This window comes from Prorops nasuta, unplaced genomic scaffold (assembly GCF_024137725.1).
Source record: "Prorops nasuta isolate Cenicafe-Biocafe unplaced genomic scaffold, Cenicafe_Pnas_1.2 PNAS00021, whole genome shotgun sequence".
In the NCBI taxonomy this organism is placed as follows: Eukaryota; Metazoa; Arthropoda; class Insecta; order Hymenoptera; family Bethylidae; genus Prorops; species Prorops nasuta.
This window is the reverse complement of record NW_027116818.1, coordinates 2,234,005-2,260,816: the sequence shown is the minus strand read 5'-3', so window position 1 is coordinate 2,260,816 and position 26,812 is coordinate 2,234,005. Positions and strand designations below refer to the sequence as shown.

The 26,812-nt window shown below is 42.1% G+C and overlaps 1 protein-coding gene across 10 annotated transcripts in view; it reads left to right on the top strand.

Annotated features, from left to right (window-relative positions):
• Positions 1-25,493, top strand: part of msi (musashi) — a 138,051-nt gene extending 112,558 nt beyond the window's left edge. For 8 of the 10 annotated variants that reach the window (XM_066739762.1, XM_066739764.1, XM_066739763.1 and 5 more), the window contains 2 exons: positions 4,220-4,460; positions 5,841-25,493. In XM_066739762.1, coding sequence (XP_066595859.1) covers positions 4,220-4,460; positions 5,841-6,740 — 1,141 coding nt within the window. In that variant the 3' untranslated portion in view covers positions 6,741-25,493. The remainder of the gene's footprint in view (positions 1-4,219; positions 4,461-5,840) is intronic. The other 2 variants (XR_010823865.1, XR_010823866.1) reach the window with 2 other exon arrangements.
• Positions 25,494-26,812: the final 1,319 nt, after the last annotated feature.

The window sequence follows — 26,812 nt, the reverse complement described above, 5'->3', positions numbered from 1 at the left end:
GCGTCCCGACGGCACTGCGTCTCTCGGTAGCAGCGACGGCGGCGCCTCTGCACCCTCTCCTGCCCCACGACGCGTCGCCACAGCCCCCGCCTACCCACCTTCCAGCTTCACCCTCCCCAGGCAACCCCTGTCTTCTTGCTTCGTGGCGAAGGAGTAGGAGAGATAGGGAGGAGGGGGGCTGTTACCCCCTCCCCCACCCTCCTTCTAGCTAGCTCACTCGCACACACAGACTCTACTCCCGTTGCGAACCGTAAGGGGTTACCAACAGTGACTATCCACCAACTGTTTCCAACTGGAGAGGACTCGACAGCGGTTCTCATTGATTAAATACTTTGCTGGAGGGGGCTTTCGAGGGTTGGGGTTAAAGTGAGGGAGGGAGGGAGAGAGAGAGAGAGAGAGAGAGAGAGGTGGAGGAAGCACGAGGGTTGCTTGCTATCTGCGGTGTAGCAACGACGAAATTTCTACCGATACTGGAAATGCAAAAATACGAATTGTCTCTAACATCTTGTTCTTTTCGATTCCTTCCACACCCCACTTACCACAACACCCCTCTTTATTTCAAACGAGATATCGAGGTCAACTTACTCTGCTCCCTCCCTCCCTCACCCCTTCGTGCTATCGTAATTCTCCCTATTCTCTCAGGCCATAGAGGACTATGTTAAATGAACGATGAACGTTTGGTTTAAAACATGAGTAGCGTCTGACCTCGTTCTGTTTTCACTTAAGAGCTTCAGGATACTTTTGGACAAATAGGAGATTTCGCGATAAGAGAAAGGAATCCATGATAATGTCAAAGTGGATATTTCGAAGATTTTTGAAATCTCCAGCTCGCTCTGTACGAGATCCTTCAGAGTTCTTGAGGATTGAAATCCCGAGGGTGGTGACCCGATAGTACAGGTCCTCATCGACATTCAAGAAATGAAAGGGAACTCTGAAGCGCCGGTAGACTTTTACATCTTCCTTACGAAAAGTTTTGCTTGAAATTAGGGAAATGTTACCTCGACCTCCAACTACTTAACACCTCCATCTCTGCCAATAAAATCACTGGGAACTCGACGGATAATTAGCACAAATTTCCTCTAAATTGATTTTCCCTCTTACCCACCGTTACACCAACGCATTTTCCTTCGATCCTTTCGCCACAGCATAAGACGACCAAACTCACTGTTTTATTTTATAAACAAACGAAAGCTATTCGCAATAGATAGCTGATATTGATTAAGATCTAGAAATGGCTGGGGTGGAGGGAGAGAGACATTTGTTAAGGAGAAGAAGTATTAAGGTCGGGGTATCCTGTAGGCATTCCGCAGGGGCAGATCTCGTACGAGGGTTGCAAACGGGAACAGCAGGATAAGCCATCGAGTTGGAAGGGAAAGGCACGTACTGGCTTATTGATCCAACTCTCCTTCGATCGATTCTCCCTTTCAGTCTTTAGGCCTCCGCTAACCACCAAAGCCAACGAGCCTTCTATCAAAACAAAACTACCCTCCCTCCCGTTTCTTTCACGGTTCCCAATCCCGCCGCCCTCTCATCAAACGAAATTTCCACCGCACAGCGATTAAATCAAGAGAGAGAGAGAGAGAGAGAGAGAGAGAGAGAGTCCCGATCGTTCGATTCGTCACTGATAAACCGCATACGCCGGCTCTAATGAGCTAAACAAACGGCATCACGAGCGTGACGCTGGCGATGTTAAGCAATTTCTGCCGGCGGAATTTATCGGAGAAATTCCTCTTCTTTCTTAGCCCTCGCCCCGCAGCCGCAATAAAGCCAGCCGAGCACAGAGGACTCTTCACAGCCGTTTCACAGCTCTCCCGTATATCCCTGAATCGGAGAATCAGTGTCTCCGCGCCGCGGTAAATGGTGGAGAGAGTCGAAAAACTCTAGGAGGTTTTTCAGCAGAGACTGATAGGCAGGGGGAGGGGGGAGGGGGGTGGATATAAAAAAGTGCGAAGAAAGAAAGGCGAGTGGAAGAAGAAAGAGCATCATTTCCATAGATGTGTCTCAGGGGCGGATCGCGCGCGCGAGGAGTACAGCGAAGGGGAGCGCGACAACCTACAACCCCCGGAGAGAAAGAGGGTGAAAGAGAGAGGGAGAGGAAGATAGTCGCAGGCGGAGGGGCGTATTGATCCACCAGCTGCACGTTCTCTCAACCAGCGTCACCTCCGCTCTCGCTCGTTATTCCCCGTTCCACCCCCACCGCTACCACCACCTCCACATCGCACACCTATACTCTCTCTCTCTCGCTTCCTCCTCTTCCCGACACACTCTTCTGCTTACCCCACCTGAAAGCAGCCCGAGTCGGCGCTCTACCGACTTCCTCTCCTTTAATGCCAACGGCTCGTCGTCCTTCGAGTCGCTGCTGCCGATATAACCGAGAACCACCAGCGAGCAACACAACCAACGACCCTCTTTTCTTCCATCCGCCTTTCTCCTCCTCGTTCACCCACTTCACCCTTATGTACGAGCCCACCACCCTTAACCCCTCTCCCCTAAGAACCTGAGGGTGTACGTGCGTGTACGGCCCAACCCCTGCTTCTTCGTCCACGCACCAAGACCAACTCCAACGCCGTTGAAAATCCGAAAACCTTGTACGGTACCGACCGGATGGTCCCGTGGCTAATCCCAATTAACGCTGAAATTCCTCCCAAAGCCGATCCTCCGTACACTTTCTCTCGGCGCGGTTCACCTGCTTCCGACAAAATTAGCCAACGCAGGTGCGTCTTGCCATGTTTAAGTGGGTTACGCATTTTTGTAAACCTTGGGATCGAAACAGCTGATGGGAGTCCGACTGTTTGGATCAGTGGAGCAATTCCACTCTGGGTTGTCCATATATTGGCGTAGGTCAATGCTTAGGTGCGCGTCGAATCCTCTTCACATAGGTTTATATTTGTAGCAATCTTGGTTATATCGATCTATATATATATATATATATATATATATATATATATATATATATATATATATGCTTGTAGGACGTAAGCAAATAAAGTCTCATCCCCGCTGATATATTAATCGCGAATATTGGCCAATGTAAATTGATACATCGAGTGGCACACGACTCGAGCGGATACACGGAAATAAATCAATCGTCTTGCTTGTTTTTCTGCATCTACTCACCTTGAAATTGCGTGGCTTCCGTAGGTCGATGAATTTTTGAACGGTTTGCACCTCGTGTCGTTGCACGCCGCCTGTCCTGCGAGAAACAAAGAGTTTTCGTGGGAAGGAGAGTAGTGAAGGCAAAGAGAGATAAAAAGAAAGGGGGAGAGAGAGAGAAAGGAAATTGAACGATGGGATTTCGAAGCGTCGCGTCGATAAGAAGAATTGTGGCGCACTGCCGCATTCCTACGAAGCTCACGTATTCCCATTTCAAATAGCTCTGCTTGATATTCATTAAAAGCGGACAACAGCGTTTTACTTTACAAAAGCAGACCGCTGATAAATCTCGCGTTGCTGCTTTCCTCATTATCGAAACAGAGGGAATAAGAATTATGCTGGTTTTCTTTTTCATGCATTGGTCCATTCGTGCGCTTTCGACGCTTCGAAATAGCAACGTTGTGTCTGACCGGTACTTACTGAACGTCGATCGTCGAGCAATACATGGCACGGTACGAGAGGTACGCAGCGATCGAACCTGCAGTGGTGACCAAACACATCAGGGGTAAAACCTGAAACAAAAGTTAAACGTTTAATTGTATCAGAGACCAGTATATAAAATGTTCATTTTTCGAGGAGTAACATTGACGCTATAGATTATTTGCAAAATTTCAAATGAAAAAATGTAATGCATCTTTTGTCCTTTATCGACTGATCGTTGAGATATCTCAATTTAAGTCTACCAAGGAAAGGTCGTTGAAGGTGCTATGGATGCTGTCTTTAGTAAAGACGAGGACTTTCCTTGGCATTCTTAAGCTCGACTTTGTTTTTACAGCGTTTGATTGGATCACTGAAAATTGGAACGTCTAAACAATGCTTTGATATAGAGCATGAAAATATTATACTTTCTCGTTTCAAATGTTGCAAGCAATGCGTCGTTTCGATATCACTACCCGAAAGCCTCACTCTCTGCATAGCAGTTTGGTAAACTTGTGCGTAGGGAGTTGCGAGTGACTAAAAGATTCATTCTGTTCAAACTCTTGTCCTATTATTCGAGAAAATTGAATAAACAAAAGAACAATAAGCTAAAAGTGCTTTAACGGTATAATTTGTGTTGTTGTTTCAGCGCCGGTATGGAAGCGACGAACGGCACGATCGAGCATGAGTTCCACAATGCATTGGTGCCTATAAATGGTAGCCATTCGGGAAGCTCTGGGAGGAGCACCCCGAACAGTGGTGATCCAGCGCCAGGAAAACTCTTCGTCGGTGGTTTGTCCTGGCAAACCAGCAGCGAGAAGCTGCGAGAATATTTTGGCATGTTTGGCACGGTCACGGATGTCCTCATCATGAAGGACCCTGTCACACAGGTTTGTTATTCAATGAAATCAGTCCGGATGAAAAGGTTCAACTTTCCACTGCGCGAGTCTGCTGCTTATTTTCCAATGCACTTGGTTTATATTATAAACAATATTGTTCTTTTGGTCAATTTAAGTCACGGCAAGTCTCGTCCCTAAATGGGCCAAGTCCTTACGAGTTGGTCCTGAAGATTCGAATAGATTATTCAGCGATTGGGAATATTAACGCCTTTGGCGACGATCGACCTTGAAAGAAATCCACCGAGACACTTTATTCCCTATGAAACAGAGCCAAAGAGATGGATGTACAATCTGGTGGAATAAGGGAGATCCGATCGGGTCGCAGTCGATATACGAGCATTTAATTTGGGAAAATAAGGAGCAGCCTCGTATATATATATATGTACATGCCGGTCTTTTCCTCGAGTATTTTGAGATATCGCTCGTGCGCCCTTTCAAACGGATCAAAATCGTTTTCCGACCATCTTCTCTCTTCCCATTTCGTCGCGTAAACGTGTTTCTCAAGGTAAACGCGTTAAAACGGGATGTGTTCGTCTCGAGGAGATTCGATGCACCAGTCTTCTTTTCTTTTATTTTCACTTTGCACGAATATTTGACACAGTAGATTTGTAGAAAAGATAAAGTTGTACTACTAATACGTATATATACTTTTATATATATATCTCAGTGTAACTAATTTTGCTCTGCGAGTACAAGAAGCAGTAGAAGAGTATTTGGTTACTTGTATCCGTATCACATGTATTGAAATTGGTGGGAAGAAAGTGTCCCGAGGAACGAGCAGGGATTACACTGTTATTATAGTCTAGTAAACTTTTTTTTTCCTACTTTGTTCTCTTTCTTTTGATTTTTTAACGTTTGTGAAAGAAGAGGATGGGAAACGAAGCTAACCGTCGTCGGCAGTAGATCGATTAACGACCGTAACTATTTATCAAAATCCTTCTTTTCACGTAACCCTTAGAATGTTTGTTTTACATTAGCTTGGACAGTCTTGCATGTAATCGGTAGCTCAGTAGAAAGCAGCTAACTACTACGAGTGTAAACTTTCGCCATGAAATCCAGATACTCTCAGTTTTAGCTTCCAAATGTTTACTGAAAAATTCTTATAGATTCGCGTGGCGGTAGTCAGGATCGTTACGTATTTTTCACGCGTTGATGGCGTTGAGCGTTACCTGTAAAGAAAAAAAAACGAGGAAACGTGTAATTAAATGAGAAAACTTATAGAGCGACGGAAAAAAGAGTGAGTGAGAGAGAGAGAGAGAGAGAGAGAGAGAGAGAGAGAGAGAGAGAGAGTGCGAAAGAAAAGAAATTATAGAAGGACGTAAAAGAGGATCCATGTGCATCGTGCCCGTTTTCGGGGTTGTTCGTTTACAGCGTAGCCGCGGTTTCGGTTTCATCACGTTCGCCGAGCCGGGCAGCGTCGACAAGGTTCTCAAGTGCCAGATCCATACCCTCGACGGGAAGAAGATCGATCCGAAGCACGCGACGCCGAAGAACCGTGCGAAACAGGCGAATCGTACGAAGAAGATCTTCGTGGGAGGCGTGAGCCAGGACACGAGCAGCGACGAGGTCAAGGCGTACTTCAATCAGTTCGGCAAGGTCGAGGAGACAGTGATGCTGATGGATCAGCAGACCAAACGGCACCGTGGCTTCGGCTTCGTGACCTTCGAGAACGAGGACGTGGTGGACCGAGTGTGCGAGATCCACTTCCACACCATAAAGAACAAGAAGGTCGAGTGCAAGAAGGCCCAGCCGAAGGAGGCGGTTCAGCCCGGCGCCCTGGCCTTGGGGAAGCGAGTGGTACTGAGCACCCTGGGTGTGAGATTGGCGCCCCAAACCGCACTTCCGGTCGCAGCAGCCGCAGCCTCCCAATTGGTAGCGGCGCAGGCCCAGGCCCAGGCGCAGGTCCAGGCTGCCGCGGCCGCAGCCGCAGCGGCTCAGGTGCAGAACGCAGTCGCCGGATACGGGAAGCTCTTCGCCAGCAGTTACCCGGCCCTCTCCGCGTACAGATACGCGCCATATCCGATACCAGCGGCCGCGGTGGCGGCTGCAGCCGCCGCGGCGGCTCCGGCGCCAGCGCCAGCTCCGCCCTCGGCTGCCGCTGCCGCCGCGGCTGCAGCGGCCGCAGCCGCAGCGACGCCCGCTGCCGCTGCCGCAGCGGCTGCTGCGGCACCTGGTAATCCTTACCAAGGATACTCCCTCACCAACGTGGACATGTCGAGTTTCCAAGGAGTCGACTGGGGCTCCATGTACGGAATGGGCATGTACGTATAAAAGCGATACCAAGATGGCGACCATCCGCCGGAAAACGAGGGCTACCAATCGACTGCCACTCGGAAAGAAGGCGAGGACTACCGAGACTCTTCGACATCCCCGAGCCTGGCCAGCCCACTTCGCATATTTAATTGTAATCTTGCCAGAGTTTTCTCTACTCGCGGCGGCTTTGCTTAAGTTTGTGAGAACACTTTACACACACACACACATATATATATATATATACATATATATATATATATATATATCTTTAATATTAATTCTTTAAATTAATTCACACGTCGATTCAGACTTTTCTCTCTCGCTAAGATTTTTGGTCGTCGAGACAACACGAAGAACACTCGGTTCCTAGTTAGGTTAGCGCGGTGCGCGTGGCGCCAAGGTCGCGCGCGCGCGCGCGCGCCCTCTGTACGTTTAGTTGGAATTCTTTCCGTCGCGGCGCTTCCATCGCGGCGGCTCCGCAGCCACGCGCGCGCCCTCTGCATCGCAATAGGCTTGTAGCGTTGCGTCGTTTGGCGCGTGTGGTTCGCGCCTCTCCACGAATACTTAAGCAATAATACCAAGAACCGGTGAGCTTGCGCGCCAAAGGGTCAAAGGTCGTGCGAAAGAGGGAGGGAGCGAGCGGACGAGATCTTGCGCTTCCCATTTAACCTTAATGCGACTTTGCGCGCAAAGCGACTTCCTTCGGTCGATCCCGTGGCGGACCAGGAAGCGACGGGATGAAAGAGTCAATTGCTAGTCATGACCGGATCGGATTGAGAGGTGTCGCTCGCGTGTCAATTGGCAGGTTCTCGCCAAGTGCCAAACGTGTATTCATCCCTGGCGTTTCTTCGAGCTCACCTCGGGTTCGACGTGCTGCACCTTCCTCGGGAGGCAACAGGTCAATATATATACATTCGCGTGCGCTGATAGAGACGATTCCCCCAAGCTTCAACCTTCGCACCGCGGATGCAGTCCCGATGACTCGGACGCACTTTTTTCTCGTCGCTAAGCTGTAAAGGCTCGTCTTCGTGATATTATTATTAATTTTATTATTACCGTACTATTATTATTATATCGTAGAGCAGCCGCGCGCGCTCCACCGGTGGGATCTACTCCGCGCGCAGGGGAGTCGACCCCCGGTGGACGATAAATTTCCGCGACGTTGCACTCGAATCACGCGCGACTCGTCGTTGCGAAGCTTTCTCTTCCAAAGCTTGGCCATCGGTTGAAGCCATCAGGGGGCATCGCCTACTTCTCTTTTCTATCGGAGACGATAGCGTATAAATAAATATATGATGAACATATATAGCTACATATATTTTTCTTCGAGTAATGGAAGACAATATTTCTTCGCTCTCAATCGTGTATAAGACTTTCTATAGGGATAACGCGCGAAGTTAAATCTCACACAAGATTATTATATATACTGTATACATACTAGTGTGTACGAGTATAAGATATTACGCATAAGTATATAAATATATTATATATATATATACTTACAAATATATAGATACAAATATATGAATAAATAAATATATCACGAGTCACGAAAAGAGCTCCGAGAACGAGGGTTGCGTATGGCGTGTCTATATATATGTACTCGAGCAAAGAGAGGGAGAGAGAAAAGTGATGAAAAAATGCGGGAAAGAAAAAGAGCGGGTGGAGAGATCGTGCGAATGCGAGGACTGTCAAAGACACTGTACTTACGAGGGAGATTAAATTATGTAATAATAATAATAATGATAAGGAATGGCGAGGTTTTCAGAGACGAGGAGGGTGGAAACCAAGAATGAGATTAGCTCATGTTACTTAAGATGATCTAGATCCTAAGTCTATCGTCTAATCTAGCGGATCGTATAGTAATAACACTATTGATAAGGCGGAGGAAGAAAAAGATGACGAAGAAGAAGATGAAGAGAAGGACAAGTCACCACTTAATTTATACGCGACTTAAGCTTTAAGCATACGAGCGCCCCGCGACTCTTTCGTCAACGCGTCATTTTCCTTTCGATACCGCATCCTCGTTTCTCCTCAATTCCGATCAGAGATTCGAAGAGCTTCTCGTATCTATATATAGCAATATTAGTGCTAAAGCCTCGATTATACGCACGACGTTCCTCCAGGAATCATTCCCAGGGGTGGCAAAGTTACTCGCGTTCGAATCCGAGGATGACGGTGTCCTTGCTAAACGCTTTTTTCTCCATCGCGATGTACATACATACATATATATATATACATACAGAAGATTCCTTTCGATTCTCATCTTTCGATCATGCTGTACATATACGATTTTTTCTACATTGCGATTTAGCGTATTATTCACACGGCTAGTGAGCGAGCGATTATTTATTTTCTATACACTGCGTACGTTAAGCTATTTACCTGTAACGCTGAGGATGCTCTTGGTCGAGCGTGGAATTTTGCGGACGATTGGAAAGAAGCGGGAGTATCGTAGAAGTGCGAGGAAAAATCAGTGTGAAAGAGAGAGAGAGAGAGAGGGAGAGAGACGAAAGATACGCGGGGCTACTCGGACGAGTGAGATGTAAAATGAATGTGAGAAATTTCGAGCAATAAGCGATTAACTCAAACCTTCATTGTAACATTATCGTTGATGATATTATTAATGATACAGCGCGTCCCTTAATGGGCTCGAGCAATACTATCTAAGCTAGACGACTAACGAATTAAGGATTAAAGAAACGAACAAGAAAACAAACAAACAAAAAAATACAAAACATATTTAGCGAGGCTCAATGCTCGATCCGCCGTGCGAACCTGACGAACATACGGACGAGACGAGACGCACTCGAGAGAAACAAACGTGAGAGACGCGAGATACTCGAGCGGCAGGATCGAAGGAATACCGGGTTGTGGTATACTTTCCGAACGATAAGTAATATTCTCTAGTGATATATATACGTGTCTGTATATGTATGTGTGTAGAGATAGATATATAGACACGTATATGCACACACGCGTTAGTATAAATATCGATATACAAACAAACATTGTATCCTAGTGTTAAGAAAAAAAAAACTCGCGAGTGATATTTACGATACGACGTTTAAGAGATTAGCGAATCTAAGACATTGCGAACCCAGCATTCTGGCCCGAGTGCATGTACGCTGAAATTGAATTAGAGAGATATAGCGTGTATGTGTGTGTGCGAGTGCGCGCATTGGTGTGGATGTAAGAGCGCGAGTGTAGCTGTGAGAATGCAGTGAGAAAAGTGCACTATAGCGTGAGGTCACGTTTTTCATTTTTATCCGTCGGATTTCGCGCACTTGTCAGTATCGAATCGACAGTTTCCGGGAAAATTGGATAAAGATGCCCGATCCTCGCGTGGAGTATCTCATCGAGAGGGTAGATACCGTGTAGCGTGTATGGGTAGGGGGTGAAAGGGGGTGTGGCACACAGAGCAGTGGAAGAGACACTCCACCAATGGCAGATCCGATGCTCGATATCCGGTCTCGCTCCTTCAAATTCGCATCGTGCGTGTACCTGCAATAACTTTTGTTCGAATTTTTAACAAACTTTCGAAATTAGTTTCTCGTGGAAAAAACAGTATTAGTAATTTTTAGATTCGTGTACGATTTCGGGACCGGCATCGGGTCTGCTCGTGCGATTTTCAGGCTCGCTGGATTTATTCTTATCGACGATCATCCTCTTCAAGGCTGTTCTTCTTGCGTCAGGCGTCTTGTGTCTGTGTATACAGCTGCGGACGGGTCAATGACCTCTGGCAGAAGCGGAATCGGTTCGAGGAAACTCGCGATATTTTGGTTCTCCAGCTTTGTCTTCTTCGGGGTCTTCCTTCTTTCCGCGGTCACTGACAGCAGTTTGCTCCGAGTTCCGTTGCACGGGTCGCGAGAAAACTACAGAGAGGTCAGTGACCCCTGGAAGAAATGGTACCATTTCGATCCGCGATATTTCAATTGTCATTCGAATCGTCGATGTAATTCCAGTTTATTTTCTTCGTGGTCTCTTCAAGTTCCGCACTCTTCCACGATCATTGACCGGTTCGCCAGCACGCCTACGCTCGCTCCAAGCTCCGTTGCGCAGTTAAATTCCTGACTGTCGCGTCTCGTTATCCGGGACGACCCTCTGACTTCACCGAATGTCAGCTTGGTCGGCCTTACCCCCTCCCCTTTCCCCTTGCAAGTCCAAACCGACTCGGAATCAACGCACATCCATCGATCCGAACCATCATCCTTCTCCCATCACTCTGCAAATAGAACGAGAAAGCCGGCCTGCTCGGTCAGTCTGATTAGCGTAGATAGTTTCTAATCTTTTCGTCGACGTTAACCATCCATCGCTATATATATATATATATTGGTTGAATTTTTAGTATGATATTAGGAACGCATGCTGGTTGATTATATTTTCTTCCCTTGAAACATGTACGCCTTGTCCTCTAACGTATCTAATATTTCTCACACGCGCCTCTTTCTCTTTCCTCTTCTGCTACTTGATTTATTTTTTCCTCTTTTCTCATTTACCCCCTTCTCCACCCTTCCCTCTATATCTTTCTCTTTATTCCAGACACCATTTCTGTCATGAAGCTGCGACATTAACTAGCTAAAATATTTATCTATAAACTTATTTATATTTATATTTATATATATCGTACATGTCGAGATTTGCAAGGACCATTGGAGAATCCAGAGTAGAAAACTATTTGAAACTAGTCCAATCTATATTTTCTCTATATATTTATATAGATGCTATTTTGTTTTTGCAGAAAAATCTGTTTGATTATGATTTTCTCCTTGTTGTTGTTTGTTTATTTGTTTTCTTTTTTGTTCTAGTGGTAACAATTATTGTGGGATTCAACGATTGCAAAATTTTACCGACCGTTGATTACCTCGAGCCTTGATCGAAGTTCGAGGGTGGAAAGAGAGTGGTTCCTTCCTGTGTCTCGACTTTTCATTTTTTTCTCTTATTTTTTTTTTTATTTTTCAAGCGCGTGTTGAGAAAGATTTCCCTCTGTCTAACCGACTGATGCTCCTCGCGTCGTACTCGAGCGGACGTTTTCCCAATTCCAGACCTTCCACCCCCCCCCCCCTCCCCTTGCCTCCCTTGATATATACATATATATAATGACGACTCTTCCACCCCCCCCCCCCTGATAACCACCCACACTGATACAGTCGTCGTACCAAGTTGATATTATGGTCGTTTAGTTGAGAACGAACGATATTATTTCCGGCTTTATTATTATTATTATGATCGAGTAAATCTTGCCAAATCAAGACTCACTGGACGTTGTAACATCTGCGCTTGCTGGAGGTAGGAGTAATCCAGTGCCGATATTCACTAATAATAATCTTTGCCTTATTTATCTTAGTTGTGCTTAGTGGTAGCTGTAGTTGTAGCAGTAGTGTGATAATAGTAATAATAATAATAATGCAAGGTACCCAGTGGGACTCGGCTCCACGTACATTTCACCTTCGGCTCCATTTCGGGCCCCGTATAGACGAGCCTCGAAAGTAGATAAAGCGGAGGAACGCAGAGGAGGGAACCAGTAGCAAGACTTTTCCGGCCGCGTGTTTCGGTGCTCGAATTTCGCGTCTCGCATCGAAGGGAAATAACGAAATAATTCTCTATCGCGTCTGATGATTAGAATCGTGTAAAAAATGTCATAAAAGCTCTCGAGGACGCTCGGTCGCAGTTTCTTTTCCTACCTCCGTCGACCCGTACTCTCGTCAAACTTTCAGATCCGTACGGTTAGGGGGAGGGAGAAAGAAGAAGAAAGGTAAAGAGGAGTAACGATTAAAATGGGAGAGGAGCGGAGAAAAGAAAGGAGTTTGATGGAGAAGCGCGAGTGAGAGGGGGAATAAGGTTTTCTTTCCATTTCCGTTCTCCATCTCCTTCATAATTTATCGCGTCTGTCAGGTCCAGGAAAGCTCTCAAGGCTTAGACACGTGTGTGCGGAGGGACGCGAGTCGCTAAATCGTGTATCGCGTTCCGAGGCGAAGCTCGCGAGCTTGCAGAGGCATCAGAGGAGATACGGACAAGCCAAGAAAATATTGTAATTGAGGAAGAGACGTGACGAGCGTGTCTCTGCGTGCACCTTTCTAGACTGGGACGAAAAAATGTGGGAATGATTGAAAGCGAGAGGAGGAGAAACATGAGGAGTTTTTAGGTTCTTGCAAGAATTTTTCTTTTTCCAGTTCGCGCGAGGGATGCTTCGTATTGTAATGATCTATATAGAGAGAGAAACAAAGAGAAAGATCAGCATCGAATACTCGTCTTGTTGTTCTTACTCTTATTATTAATCTTATAACACTATTATTATCATTCTCCTCCTAATTATTATTCGTACCATTGTCAAATATTAATTATTATTGTCATTATCATTATTATTATTATTATTATTATTATTATTGTCGTATTTAATTATTATTAGTTACTATTAATTATCATTATTAATTGTCATAATTCTTATAACTAGAGTGCATCAGCATCATTATTATGATTGTCATTACTCTCTATCATTATTATGTTAGTGATCCTTACGTATCACACTGGCAGAAATTCTCACACACACACATACATGGTAAGACATTGTACACGTTTGTATACACCTAGTTACAAGGAGAAAGGAGCACGTGCATGAGGGTTGTTTAGATAAATAAGATTTTCAACCGAAGCTTTGATTCTCTTGCAGCCAAATGTGCCATATGTTTCTCGATCCCGACGAAATCAGATTTTAAGCTGCGTTTTATTCTTCGTCCTTTTCCAACCTCTCCTTCGCGAATTTTCTATAAAGCTTTCGTTCCGCTCGCACCTGAAAATTCTCGCTCGATTCGATGCGTTTTGTAGATTCGCGTGCCAACTGGCTCGGGAAACGTTGCTCGTTTCTCCCGAGACAGCTGGCACCGGAAACTCGGTGAAAAGTCAATTAACCAAAGCTACTCCTCTTCCTTCCCTCTTCCCCCCCCCCCCCCTCCCCTAAACTTCCTTCTCTTCCTCGTCGATCAAAAAATTTCGGCCACCGTGCATTTGCCCAACGACTCGTGCACGCGCTCCTATTCTACACGCGAGGCAATCCACGCACACACATGTACATGTACACTTACGTAGACGAGAAACACACATTGAAATACAGAAACATAAGAAGAACGTCTAGAACAACGTATTTTAGTTTAGAAAGATGCCTAGAAGAATTGCCAATAAAGTAGTCGTTTAAAACTGGTAGCTAACCTCTTTGTGTATATTTCCCTGTATTCTCTTACCGAACCCACGAAAAACCCCAGAATGCCACGCCCTTGGTGATTTATCTTGTGTTACTATACGTATATATATATATATATATACATTTATATAGATACACATACACGTGTATACATATGCGTATACTTTCACTGTATCATCCTAACCTGACCTCTTAGCAGTAAGTAATTATTTAGATGCTGTGTATTCTTTTATACTCTCTGTCACTCTTATAATATTATATATATATAGTATATTTCGTACCTCTCCAGCACTGTCGTGTCACTATATCATCACTATTAACCATATCATCCTGCAATTTTCTGCTGGCACTCTCAACCCTCGAGGACCCCTACACATTTTGGAAGTAGTACAGGTCAACGAGGGTCCCGATCTTAATCACTCCTCCTCCCCCCCCCCCCCCTCATTCCGTTCTCCATCCAATTCCCATAACATATCAGTCATGCCATACTACTATATGTTTCCCATACCTTATTTCTAGTCATACAAAAATTATATCGTATTCCTCCTAGTCGCAGTGAGCTCATCACTATCCACGAGTTGCACTCGGTGATGCCAGATTGCAAACTTTTAAAGCCCCCACTCATCTCTTCAAACCCAATCAATTTATAGGCTTGGAAGGCACGGTGGGGGGTCCAGGTATCTGCAGTCTGGCATCAACATACTCAGGCTGTATCCTCCTAGTCATAATGAGCTCGTCACTACTGTTTACAAGGTATATTCGATGTGATGCCAGATTGCAACCCTTCCAAGCCCCCACTCTACCTCCCGAATCCATGGTATTATATAGGATTAGGAGGTATAGTGGGGGGGGGGGTGTGAGCGCCCTCCATCTGGCATCACGAAGACTACACCTCTCGTTCCATCCTATATAATTTTGCATCGCATCGTCTCAGTGGTCCTAGCAGCCCTCGGGGTCTCGCTAATTCACTAATTAATATTAAGCTGCAATTAGCACGGTTAACCCCGGTGGCGCTCGTTCCGCGATGACCTCTGGCTGCTCGAAAACAACCCAGCTGTTCGGATGGATCCTCGCGAATCTCTCTGACGAGAATGATGTTGTTTTCGATCCAGCGGATAATCGAGGTTTTTCGGTGTGAAATTACTCCTCGTCTGTTTTAGCCAGCGAAATTGTTGTAGAGCATGCCATTAGCTAGACTACACACATACACAAAGAACCACAAGCACGAATACAATACACTTACTAACCGGCAAGTATGAGTAATTTAACCCGAGTGACGTATGAATATACTTACACCGCTCCGTATCCTCATTCGCTACACTTATACCAACGCAACGATAATAAAGTGAGAATGCATTAGTGTGTATACGAGAGCAAAAGAAAATTTACCGATAGATATCCGATAGCGCGCATACACACCCTCGCACATTCTCATCTTAATATCATTGCGTTATATTATACACCCTGCAGAATTCCCTGAAAAGAGAACAGCGTCAAGGTCACAACGCGACGGTTTACGCTATATCGAATAAACGAGTGTTTGGGGTCGAAGGTTAAAAGGGGTTTAGAAGCAGCTAGAAAATGTACGATATTTCCATTCCAGTGTGCGTTTGTAACCCTGTAGTAATCTCTTTGCAACGTAACCGATATCCCACATCCAATGGAGGGAGAGAGCCCTGTACTTCGGTCTATCGGGGACTCTGAGTCTAAATAACATAGGGATCGACAGTAGGACGACGACACGCATACCTTGTACAACCAGAGAAAGAGATACGCGCGTCTCTGTGTAGGAAACAAAGGAAGAAAGCAGTATAAACTATCGAGAAACTGTAACTGGCGATATCCAGCAGCTGCAGCATAGTCGAGTTCCTCGAATGGTTCGAGCAACTCCTGCTTTTCGTGAGAAACATCAATCTGCATCTTGGCAATTTCCCTCCCAACAGTCGCTGAAATCAACCGTTATTCAAATCTCGCAGAGGCTAATCAACACTGCATTTGCCTAAGTACATTAGAGAGAGAGAGAGAGAGAGTGAGAGTACTCTACATACAGGGTGTCCAGTTCAAGGGTACCAAGCCGGAGTCTGGATAGAAGGGCCCATTTTCAGGAGAAAATTCCTATAAAGTTTTTTTCTGAAAGCCTTAATTTAAAGGTTTTTGGAGGGTGAAAGGTAGAAATAAACTATTCGTTGTGCGTGAGCATTGAATCATCCTCAAATCGAATTGGTGAACGGTTGGTGCACAAATACTATAGAAAAGGATTATATCATATCATCATTTGAGTGAATCGAAGATCTGGTAGCAAGATAAGAGAGGGGTCGAAAGGGCCAGGCGAGACCGATTGATAAAAAAAGAATCTAAATTAATCCCTTAGTCCCGAGTGCGTCGAGGAACAATAGGAAGAAAAAAAATGGGATTATAAAATTTTTGATTTTTTATTTGGTAAAAATGAAAACTCGTGGAATTATTTAAAATTTTTTAAATAATTTTTATTGAATTGCAAATGTGTTAGAATCAAATGAGCTTAAACATGACACAGGAATAGTATAATTTCTAGTTAAGTTAATTGGCAATTAGTTGCAATTAATGAAAGTAATGTTGATTGTATTTATCCTACGTTTTAACGTATCTTCATCGTAAACATGCATATACGATTAATGCGTAATAATTTGCTTGTTAACTAACTGTAACATGTCGCATAATTTGCACAATCTCTATTGTCATTTTTATGATGGAGATGTGTTAAAGCGTAACACAAATGCGATAGACATTAGTTTCATTAGCTGCAGTTAATTGCCAATTAATTTAACTAGAAATTATTGTATTCCTGTCATGTTTAAGCTCATTTCATTGTAAATACATTTGTGATTCAATAAAAATTCTACAAGTTTTCATTTTAACACACTAAAAAATCCAGAATTATATCATTTTTTTTCTTCCTATTGTTTCTCGACGCATTAGGGACTAAAGGATTAATTTTAGTTGTTTTTTTATCACTCGGTCTCACCTGGCGCTTCGCGCCACTCTCTTATCTTATTGCCAGATCTTCGGTTGGTTCATATGACAATACGATATAATTCTTCTTTTGTATTATTTTTGCACCAATCGTTCATCAATTCAATTCCCGGATTATTCAATGCACGCATTCGAGAATTACATATTTTTAACTTCTACCCTTAATACATTTTTAATTCAGGCTTTTAAAAAAAATATTATACAAATTTTAATATTCAATGCCCACACTCGACAAATGTCATGTTTTTAACTTCTAATTTTAATAAGCTTTTAATTAATAATTTTAAGAAAAATTTTATACTAATTTTCTCAATATCGTTCCTTCAATCCACACTTTCCATCTTGGTACTTTTAAACCGGACACCCTGTACATATCTATACGATATCTTGCACGGAGAAAGTTTCCCATAGACCAGTTTCATTCGATAGAAAAACTATTAAAACATTAGATCCGCATCCAATAACATTACGCGTCAAAACTCGCTTTCCATTAGCTATCGAAGAAACAATATCCAATTGTATCGCATCGATATAACACGATGAAACAAAACTCGTGACTCGCGTTTTGCGAAATTCGACTTGGAAAAAATAAAATCCGGTGAAAAAAATCGTAAAAGAGTAGTGGCCTCCCCGAGTCGACTAAAATCATTCGATAATTTTATTAGATTCGAGACGATGTAACGTTGCGTGTAACCAGCTGAGCCACGATGTGTGAGAGTAATCGAGACAAAAATCATACACACATACACAGACACACACACACCTCTATGCCTTTGGAAGACAGGTGATCCTCAACATTTGTACATACATATATTTGTATATTGCATTGTGATCATCGTTATTGATTAACGTAGAAAGTGTTTGTATGAGATTAGTCCCGAATAGTTAGTAGCTGATGACTGTATACACACATATCAACGCGCTGGATTTACACGCGTTCTCGTAATTAGAGTCACTCGTCGTCGCGTTTATTTATTTCACTGTGACGAGACGCGAGTCTGGCGTGTCGAGAGGCACGAACGATTTTAGGTGAGTGAAGAGACTCAAATTTGGACGAATGGAACACGGTGACATAATCAGGTACGTTTCGTGTATATAGCTTTTATTCTCGAGGGAGAGAGAGAGAGAGAGAGTTTTCTTGGGAATCAAGAATTTCCATTCGAACGTGTGGCAAGTTGTAAAATTTACTTTTAATTACCAACTTGATGGTGTGGAAGGCCCAGTTTATCGAACTGTTGTCTCATTTTTAAATAATATAGTTTTTTTGCTTCTGTGTTTTTCTGCCTCTCAATTATTCATCATTGTCTCATTTAAAAAATTTGGTATTAGATTAAATATATTGCAATATGTTGGAGTAAATAACAGAATTTATCATAAGACTTTATTAGAACAGGCATCAGTTTTAAAAATCATTAGTTATGTGATACGAATGAAATGTTGAGAAAATGACAAAAAAATTGTTCATTTCGTGTAGCTAAAGTGGATATCCTCGGTAGTGGGCAAATACAATCAAGTGGTCATGATTATAGTGCAGACCACGTGGGTTCAGTTACGTCAGTAAATTAGTAGGTTGGTAGTTAAAGGTTAATCAACTTTGCAAAACAAGAAATTACATAAATATCGATCGTGTAATCGAGCTTGCAATGCAATTAACGTAACATTCCAAGAGTTCTTTTCGGAAAACAATCAAATTGCATATAGAATATTTAAGAATAAATTCTAAGTAGAGCATTGGTATGGTAGCATATAAGAGGCCATTAATGTGCAGCTTCATCGGTAAATTTACACGTTGACAATTAAACATTAAAACGTGTGTATCTCGATGCTCTTCTACCTTGGATCCTCTCACTCCCTCGTTCGCTTAGCGACTGCACGGAAAGGATACTTTTTTCACCTACACACTGCAAATACAAAAATTTTATTTCAACGAAAAAACTTCAACTCGCTTCGTGCACACATTACAAAATGTGCCATTCTCACGATAAATTTCTGTACTTGCAACACATTATTATTCAAGAATTTTATTCCCTCAATTATACACGAGCACTTTTTATAACGCGTTGTAACAACAAAAAATGGCAACATTATAAAAACGCATTAGAGAATGAATAGAGAGTAAGCAAGTATTTGCGTTAGAATAAAAATATTGCAGTGTTACGTAACGAAACAGTCTCGAAGGAAAGAATGATTTTACCGGAATAAAAAAAGAAGAATCCCGTAGGAAGCTTCTTCTTCTCTCTCTTACGTACTTCCCCTCGATTTACACGCATTTGAAAAAACTCTCAATCGATTGATATACTTTCTCCGTGCGATCGGTTCTTGGTACACAATCTCGCTAGGTATAAATTATAAAAAAATCGGGATGATTGAAAAAGCGTTGAGGATCGGATCGCTTCGTGTTCGAGCGGCCAATTAAAACGAAAGTAGAAAAAGATTGTATTTGTGTGTGTGTAGAGGACGCGCAGTCTAGTGATCGACAATTGGACATAACCCGAGTGCCTTAATCCGACCTCTATCGCCCACCTTGTATCACTATATATATCCTCGAGAACGCGGACGCTGTAGGGAAACCAAAGACGATCTCGACGCATATCGATCCCGTAGTATATATATATATATATTACGTCTGTATCTATTTGTGTGCGTACATGCGTATGTCTGATGCTGTTTATTTGCGCGTGTGCGTGTGTCGATCGCTAGAGAAGCTGCCTGCCCTCCTGACATCGAAATCAGGTAAGCACGAATTTCTATTACTAATAATCCCCCGTTATTAAACACCCCTACAAACCCCTCGATTCTTCTCCTCCCTCCCCAAGCTTCCTTAAGAGTCTCTCTTACCACGTCATTTATCACGTCGTTTATTCGTCATGACAATGGGGCAAGTGGATAAAAATTCTGTTCAAACGTTTATCAACGACGGCTTGAATGACAATTTTCTGTCTACGCAGCTCTTAGGATGAGGTTGGATCTAGCATTAAGGGTATCCTCGTGCTCGACGTCCTCGATGGACTAATATCTTTGACGAGAGAGAGAGAGAGAGAGAGAGAGAGAGAGAAATTAAAGCTGGTGCACCATGCACGATGTACAAAATTGTAAATATGTAATATTTTAGGCAATATTAATATCTGTCTGAAACTATGTTGATGGCTTTCACCTTTCTTCACTGTCGATGGTACCAGACGTTTTCTTGCAAAATTTCAAACCTTTCTCCTTTTGGAAATGTGTATACTCTTATAACGTAGTTGTTGATAAGCTGTTTCTTCGCTGCCTCTCTCTCTCTCTCTCTCTCTTTTGTCTTTTGTCTTTTCTCTTTCTCTTTCTCTTTCTCGAGTCGTTACGAAACACAATTTTTTTCTCGTAGTACGAATCAACGCAATCATAAATCGACCCGTGTGTCTTTCGAGTCGAGGGCATTGACCCCTGGAAGGAGGATGGTAGAAATCGTAAACAAAGCTGCGTAGATGGAAGATTCTCGAGTGATCCTGTCGTCCCTGTCTCAAAATATAATCCACGCAGTGTGAAAGCTCTTTTTAATTAAACGTTCGAGACAATTCTTTCGAAATGGGACCCGCGCATTTTTGGCAGCGCTTTTTTAAGGCCGCCACTTGCGACGTGGCTGGCGTCTTGCTCTTCCAATTTACTATACATAAATATATTTATAAATATAAACTTATATGAACACAAATAAAAAATATATATATATACATATACATACACGTAATATTGCATAGTTCTACAAAATAAAACGTATAACGGGTGTACAATTTATCGATTAGTCAACACGCTAGGATGAGCTGTTTCGGGCCAACACTCGAAATTCGATGAGAACAGATCTGGACACTTTAGCTTCTCGGTGATTATCGTTGCTCGATGCGAAGAACGAGAAGGAAGCGTTTCGGAATTGGATGAGGGACCTGGAGCTGTCCTCTCAGTGCGGTCGCAATGATCCATCATCCGTTCTACTACTCTGTTCTATTAGTACGATAGAAAATCTGGTATATCGATTAGGATCACGCGAGCCAGTGGCAGTTGTAGCGAAAGAGCCTGGTGAAAAATATTATTCGACACACGCGGTGTACGCGGAGCACTGTTCGCTCCGGCGCGCAGCCGTCGAGTCTGCAGAACGACTTCCGGTTCCCAGGAAGCCTCGTCGCACCCCCTCGAATCCTCCAAAGACTGAGAGAAAGTGGACGTCAAATGTGATATTGTTGGACATCGGGAGGAAACTCGGTCGACCGGGGCTTTCCGCGAACTCGAAGGTCGTTTGAGAAGCGCTCGTTGCGTGGGAGTGTCCGTAAAGTCACGATGCTCGGATCTATAAGCTAAACTCACTCCGGTGTCATTAGTGGTAGCTCGCTTATCGTCGATTTCCAGTTTTCTCCTGAAATGTGCCACCATCGCTGTCAACGTCACTGTTGTCATTGTTATATACTATATTATTACTATACTTATAAACCTAAAGAAAAAACAATTGAATCGTGTTGAAATTTGATACCTCTCTTATTAACGGAATACGTAGCGGACGATCCTGTACACTCCACGGCATAAATGGCGCCTTATTAATGAAACAAAAGAGGAAGAAAGTGAAAGAAAATTTGTCACGCTTATTATATATATATATATATTTATATATGTAAAAGCGTTGGTATCATTTCAATACTCACAGTACAATTTCATGAATTTTATCCATTTATGCCTGTGATGTACATATTGGTAATTGATTAGTTGTATCAAGTAGCTGCTATAATTATTTATTTATTTATTTCGATAGACTTTAAATAAGCAACTTGGCTCATTTTCCTAGACTCTTACGCGTAACAGATAATTATATGTGTATATATATATATATATATATGTACACGTATATATATATATACATATATAATATACTTAAAAATACTTAGATCATTGGTATTTCCGTTACATTAGTGTTTTGTGGAAAGTTTCCAAACCGGAAGATTCTTGCTCAACGTTAGTGTCACGTATTTTCGGCTGGATAAATCGAGTAAACGCTGAATGACACAAATATTGAAAAATCGTGATCTTCGTTGAGGAAGAATCCTCAAGATTTTCCAGCACTGCTAGTAATAGTCAGCTAGATAGACAGTCGATTAGTATATATAGCAAACGTACGTAATTTATTGATTATTAATGAGTAAGAAAAAGAGACAGTAATAAGTGGACGGGAATGGCTGGTTTAGTGTAAGCCAAGAGATTTTTGATGAAGAGAGAGAGAGAGTACAGTATGTATGTGTATGTGCGAAAGAGAGAGAGAGAGAGAGAAAAGACCAAAGAGAAGCAGATAAAATTGCGACGAAGAGAGCAGAAAGAATATTGCCACCGTAATTACTTCAGGTAAACTGGTTACTGTACCTGCTGTTGTTGAAAACATTAAAATTACTCTTATTCCACGCTAATTTCTTCAAAGATTTGTTTTTACTTCCCATCATTCCAGACTGGGCTGAACATGATGTATTAGAATTTTTTATGTAAATAATTCAGGATCACGAAATAAGCCAAGACGACTTTTTAACACGTCGAGAGAGAGAAAGTGAGAGTATTTATGTATATCAGGGTGAATTAATAAAGTATTGTGCGTATTTCCTGATCCTCCTAAGATAGATTATGTTGGTAATCAAGTAGAAACTCCGACTGTACTTTATTCGAATCGACGTAAAAACCTCACGTATCTCAGAACCCCTAAGGTGTAGTATACTGTTGTACGTCTCCGCTCCGTATATAAACTGGATGGACCACGTGTATCGTAAATAGCGTTTCTCCTGAATCATGAAATTCTTAAAGATCATGCGACGATACGAGAGGGAAAGAATTGCACATTGGAGTCACATGCTCTTCCAAACGAATTTTTTTTAACTCCACATTAAAATGACAGGAAAAAAAAGAATTGTTGTCGAGGAACTTTGATTTGCCATTTCATTTCGTTCACTTATCCATCGTTAATCTTCTGGACTCCCATACAACCCCAGGTGCACTTGTTGCGTGCATGAGAGAGTGTACATAACTACACCAAAAGATTAAGTAGTTCGTATATATATATACATATAGTAGAGCAGTCAATAATCCCTGATTATAAGTGTATATCAGCCATCACTTCCACCCCAGTAGCAGAGAGAAAAATAAACTAGTTATCGCACAACGTTTATTTCAAGACTCTCTGGACGAATCAATGGTAATAAGAGGTAAAATAAAAAGAAAGTGACGTTGTTCAACGATGAATGGAATTTATTTTTCTCAATGCAATTTAAGTAAAGGGATACTACTAAGTAGATTGTGAAATGGTTGATAATAAAAAGTAGTCTTATATATGAGTCACGAGGAGAAGAGGATCCATCGATCGATCCACGAGGAAGACTGGGAGATATATAGAGGAAGCAAAAGGTGAGTGACAATAAAGATACAAAATTAAGGATTATTTTTTCATCATTCCCATCATCACTCGTGTAAATAAATCTCGATTGTCGTCTCTCGTGCTTAATCTACCTGTACATTTTGTCGTCCTTGTAATATCGTCAGTTGCGACCATGCGTTTCAGAATTTTATAAACTGCCCCGACAATTATTTATCGATCAGTCTGCCTGATGTTATAGGACTGAGTCAACGTGGATCGTCAATTTGCGGATTTCCTCCTTGCTTGCTCCGCCTATAGTGTTTGCCCACGAAAAAAGAAACAATAACAGAAACATTTTGTGTCTACCATTATTACTAAATCGTATGATTTTCTCATAGCTGTATCCTTACTATCCTCATCAAACATAATATAATTATAAATTAAGGTTATCGTAGACTTGTGTGTGACCAGTAGTTTAGATCGTAACTTGTTAATGAAAGTATAGTAAATACTCTTGTATTAGCAAAATTTATAGTTTCGATTTGTCAATAGAGGAAGGACGACGTTCTTGAAACAGTCAATATCGCGTATTCGGGGACACGCTGTCGTGACTCGGAACACAACGAACTATTTTTCTTCTTTTTTTAACCGCGTCGATGCACGCTCGAACAAATTAGTAATTAAGTAAATTAGAGAGACGAAGGGACAGTCGCGTGATTACAAAATGCCTATGGCCTAAGCGTAAATCGCTAATCAGGGAAATTAGCTTTGTTACCGAGCTTTCGTGTCGAGCTAACCTCAAAATTGAGGAAGAAACGTTCCTTAGCGACCTGAAAACAAGCATCGTTAAGACACTCAACTGACAACGAAGTCGAAGTCCGGTGAAAATGTTCTTGCAGGTGTTGCAAGCCTCGCTGGGGGAGAAGAGAGAAGAATAATTGCTGCAACGTAACTTCGCCGAAGACTGACCCTAGTGGAGTCGCCGCCATCTTGTGATCAGCTGACGCGATTGGGGAGCCCTCTACTGCGGACCACCTGAAACTTTTTCTACCTTCAAGCGCTCTTTTTTACCCCTTCGAATATCGAGTTAAGAAACAATGCAATTTAACATTTCTCGTGATAATCGTTTTTGACGTTTCTTATTATTATTATGTGTAAATTGGGGAGCACGAGGTAAGCGCCATATTTCAAAATGGCGGCGCGATTTTCAACATAACCTCTGCGGCTCGTTCGCCCTCTTCCGGAGAAAATTTGAAACGGGCCGCAGTGGGTAGAGCGAAACTCGATATGCGAAGGAGAAACGTCAAGCATTTCGGATTAAAATCTTTTGATCAACGCTGGCTTTGTACGAATTGTACGGGTTGATGCTGTATCCGAGAGGACGAGAATCTAAATGTATTTCTGTATCGCACCGTGGGCATGTTACTTTTATGGATAAGCTTGAGCAACTTAGCGTTAAGTGCTTTTGTATGTTTACCCAAGTACAAACTGTACATACGAGACACACATATGGATATGTTACAAATATAAATATATATATTACATTATATATAATATATATAAAAATATAGATCAGTGAGGTTGCCGCGGTGTTGACGTTAGAAGGGTTTTAGAAACGTGGTTGTAGCAATTACTAAAGATAGTCATTTAATAATTAATATTATCGATGGATGAATATCGTTTCCAACAGAATTTTTCACTTTGCGAAAAATTGCATTTATTATTTTAACACGTTCTTGTGATATTTCGCGAATTTTAAATTATAATGGAAGAATTGAACTTTTTTTTCTCTTTAAAGATCGGGTCCATCGATAATATTGCTTCAAGAATAATATTATGATCTAGTCTCTATATAGTCAATTTGCGCGTGATATGTTTTAAAGAAATCTGTGCTCGAAGGATAATTAGTTAATTAATTTACTTAATGAAAATTATACGATATGACGAGTATCTTTATTAAGGATATAATTGTTTATATGTATGTTAGACGTAATTGATAATTATAGCATTGTTTATACGTCATGAATATTCTTCGAGTTACATCAATGTCACATAAAAGCTGTACTTTCCATATACAAGGTGTCCAATGAATGGCATATTTTTTTTAAATTTCAACACGATAACGTGCCAAATAAAGAACGCTGATTCGAGCGAGATACGCAACTTATTTTACAGCTATGATTTGCAATAATAAATAAAATGGAGAAACTTGCTTCGCCTTAGGATAGATTAGTTTTGTACGTTAAGGAATAGGGAGAATATTTTCCCCTTCTTTTTAATCAAGATCAAAATAAAATTGTGTTTTTTGTGGAAAAATCTCTGAAATTCGAGAGAATGACGTGGGTCTTCTGGCAGGTATGATTAGTGTGCGAGAAAAGTTCTATGATCACTCTGTACTACAATTGTTCCCCTATATAATCCTGCCAACATTATCCTATATGCGGTTAACCAGTCGTCGTATCCCGTTCATCAGAGGTCAACCTGCTCGACTCCTATCAGCTCGCCACAAGGTGATTGCATTCGTTGATTCGCGCATTTCGAGAAGAAAGGTACGTACAATTAATTTTATACGCTATTTCGATGACAAAAGTAATTATTTAATTTTCATGTTAAAAATACACACGCGATGTATTGATAATATAATTTAAAAATTATAAGTTCGAATTAAGGACTGGAGTAAAAAATACAATAGGATTTTTATTCCCTTCACATTTATTTTCATTGGTTTATTGCTAGATAGAAAAATCCTCTGGTATGGAGGTAAGGCGCTTTAAAATACTTGTTTTTGTTTTGGAACAAAAATTAATTTCCCCAAGTGTACCTTTAGACATTTATCAACTTTTTTTAAATCAAAAATTCTTTAATTAACTGAACAAGTTTAACTTTGCTAATACGTTTCGAAGTCCAGTAGACAATGCGTTTAAGAAATATGTAAAACGCAATGGAAATCGTGTGTTTTATGAATTGTAGCAATTAAAAGGTATAACCAGATACATATATATGTATATAGATATCTCGAAATTTCTATTCCGAAAATTAGGATATTCGTGACGGGAACGCTCGATATTAATACGTTCGATAGGTGAGATTGATGTAACAGAGACGAACCGATAATTGATATACTATAAAAAACAGTAATTACTCGATTCGGTAGAGTTGTGATGATCAAAATTTCTGTTGAAAGTTTCATTTGGGAATTGGAGTAGTATTGAATTAGAAAAGGGAAAAGGGGTAATTCCTGAGGTGTTTATGGGAACAATGGAGGAAAGACTATATCTGCGCTGGTCCATTGGAATAAATGCGCAGGAGGAATTAAAATGACGAAGCAGATCCTGGAGAATTGCAAGAACGTGGGGTTGGATGCTCGACGTTGACTCACGGGATTGCTGGGAAAGAAGGGGAGGGGGAAGGGTGCATGGAATGGGGATCGATATTAAGACCCCAGGGGCGCCAGTAGCGTACGGCACTGCCCAACGGAGTTGCCAGAAACGGGTAATTTCTTCTCCCCACCATGACTCCCCCATTCCCTCT